At 59.3% G+C, this 1837-nt stretch overlaps 1 protein-coding gene across 1 annotated transcript in view; it reads left to right on the forward strand.

Annotated features, from left to right (window-relative positions):
* LOC107306980 (heat shock factor protein 1) overlaps positions 1-877 on the forward strand; it is a 75899-nt gene extending 75022 nt beyond the window's left edge. Inside the window, exon 14 of the mRNA XM_032441641.1 lies at positions 123-877. Coding sequence (XP_032297532.1) covers positions 123-354 — 232 coding nt within the window. The 3' untranslated portion in view covers positions 355-877. The remainder of the gene's footprint in view (positions 1-122) is intronic.
* The last annotated feature ends 960 nt before the right edge of the window (positions 878-1837 follow it).

Consider the following 1837-nt stretch of genomic DNA (forward strand, 5'->3'; position numbering starts at 1 on the left):
CACATCATCCCCATGTCCCCATTCCATTCCCATCTCCCCATCCCATTCCCACCTCCCCACATCATCCCCATGTCCCCATCCCAACCCCACGTCCCCATGCCGTCCCCCTCCCCACCCTGACCCCGTCCCACGCGGTGCTGCCTTGCAGGGAAGCAGCTGGTGCACTACACGGCTCAGCCCCTCTTCCTGGTGGACTCGAGCGCGGTGGACGTGGGCAGCGGAGACCTCCCCATCTTCTTTGAGTTGGGGGAGGGCTCCTATTTCACCGACGGGGACGAATATGGCGACGATCCCACCATCTCCCTCTTGTCCGGGACTGAGCAGCCCAAACCCAAAGACCCCGCTGTGTCCTAAGGGAGGAGGAGGAGGAGGAGGAGGAGGAGGAGGAGGACGAAGAGGAAGGATGAGCCCCACAGGGACCTCCAGCTCCCCCGCTTTGCGCAGACATTGGCAGCTCTCGGCACCCTCTGGTTCACGTCCGCTTCTCCCGGCCACCACCGCCAGGATCTCATTAGTGTGTGCGCTTAACGAGCTGTGGCTCCAGCCGCCTTCCATGGCGGACGGCTCCTCCGGTGCTCAGTGGGGCTGAGTGGGGCTGGAGGACCCACAACCACCCCCGGAGCGGGCAGGGACAGCGCGGCCCCGCCATGCAGACATGGAGCAGCATCACTGCGCCGGGCAGCCGCGGGTCGGGCACTGATGGACTGCACTGAGGGACTGGGAACGGCTGCGCCGGGCAGCGGAGAACCCGGCGTCAATGGGAAGGTGTCTGTGGGATGGTGCTGGTCTATTGGGTATCAATGGGCTGGTGTTGGTCAACTGGGCACCATCAATGGGCTGGTGTTGGTCAACTGGGCATCAATGGGCTGGTGCTGGTCAACTGGGCATCAGTGGGCTGGTGCTGGTCAACTGGGCACCATCAATGGGCTGGTGTTGGTCAACTGGGCATCAATGGGCTGGTGCTGGTCAACTGGGCATCAGTGGGCCAGGTGTCAGTGGGCTGGTGCTGGTCTATTGGATATCAATGGGCTGGTGTTGGTCAACTGGGCATCAATGGGCTGGTGTTGGTCAACTGGGCACCATCAATGGGTTGGTGTTGGTCAACTGGGCACCATCAATGGGTTGGTGTTGGTCAACTGGGCATCAATTGGCTGGTGCTGATCAACTGGGCATCATCAGTGGGATGGTGTTGGTCAGTTGGGCATCATCAATGGGCTGGTGTTGGTCAACTGGGCATCAATGGGCTGGTGCTGGTTAAATGGGCACCATCAATGGGCTGGTGCTGGTCAATTGGGCATCAGTGGGCCAGGTGTCAGTGGGCTGGTGCTGGTCTATTGGGTATCAATGGACTGGTGTTGGTCAACTGGGCATCAATGGGTTGGTGTTGGTCAACTGGGCATCAGTGGGCTGAGCATCAGTAGACTGGGAAGAACTGGGCCAGGCTGTGATGCAATGGGCATCAGTGGATGGGGCATCAGTGAGCTGGCACTGGTGAACTGGGCATCCGTGGGACAAGGACTGATGGACCGCAGTGGGACAGGCTTCACTGCCATGGGCATCAATGAGATGGGCATCAGTGGGCCGGGTATCAATGGGATGGGCATCAATGAGGTGGGTATCAATGGGATGGGCATCAATGAGGTGGGTATCAATGGGATGGGCATCAATGGGATGGGCATCCATGGGATGGGTATCAATGGGATGGGCATCAATGGGATGGGCATCAATGGGATGGGTATCAATGGGATGGGCATCAATGGGATGGGCATCAATGGGATGGGTATCAATGGGATGGGCATCAATGGGATGGGTATCAATGGGATGGGCATCAATGGGA

The sequence above is a fragment of the Coturnix japonica genome, unplaced genomic scaffold (assembly GCF_001577835.2).
Source record: "Coturnix japonica isolate 7356 unplaced genomic scaffold, Coturnix japonica 2.1 chrUnrandom424, whole genome shotgun sequence".
Classification (NCBI taxonomy): domain Eukaryota; kingdom Metazoa; phylum Chordata; class Aves; order Galliformes; family Phasianidae; genus Coturnix; species Coturnix japonica.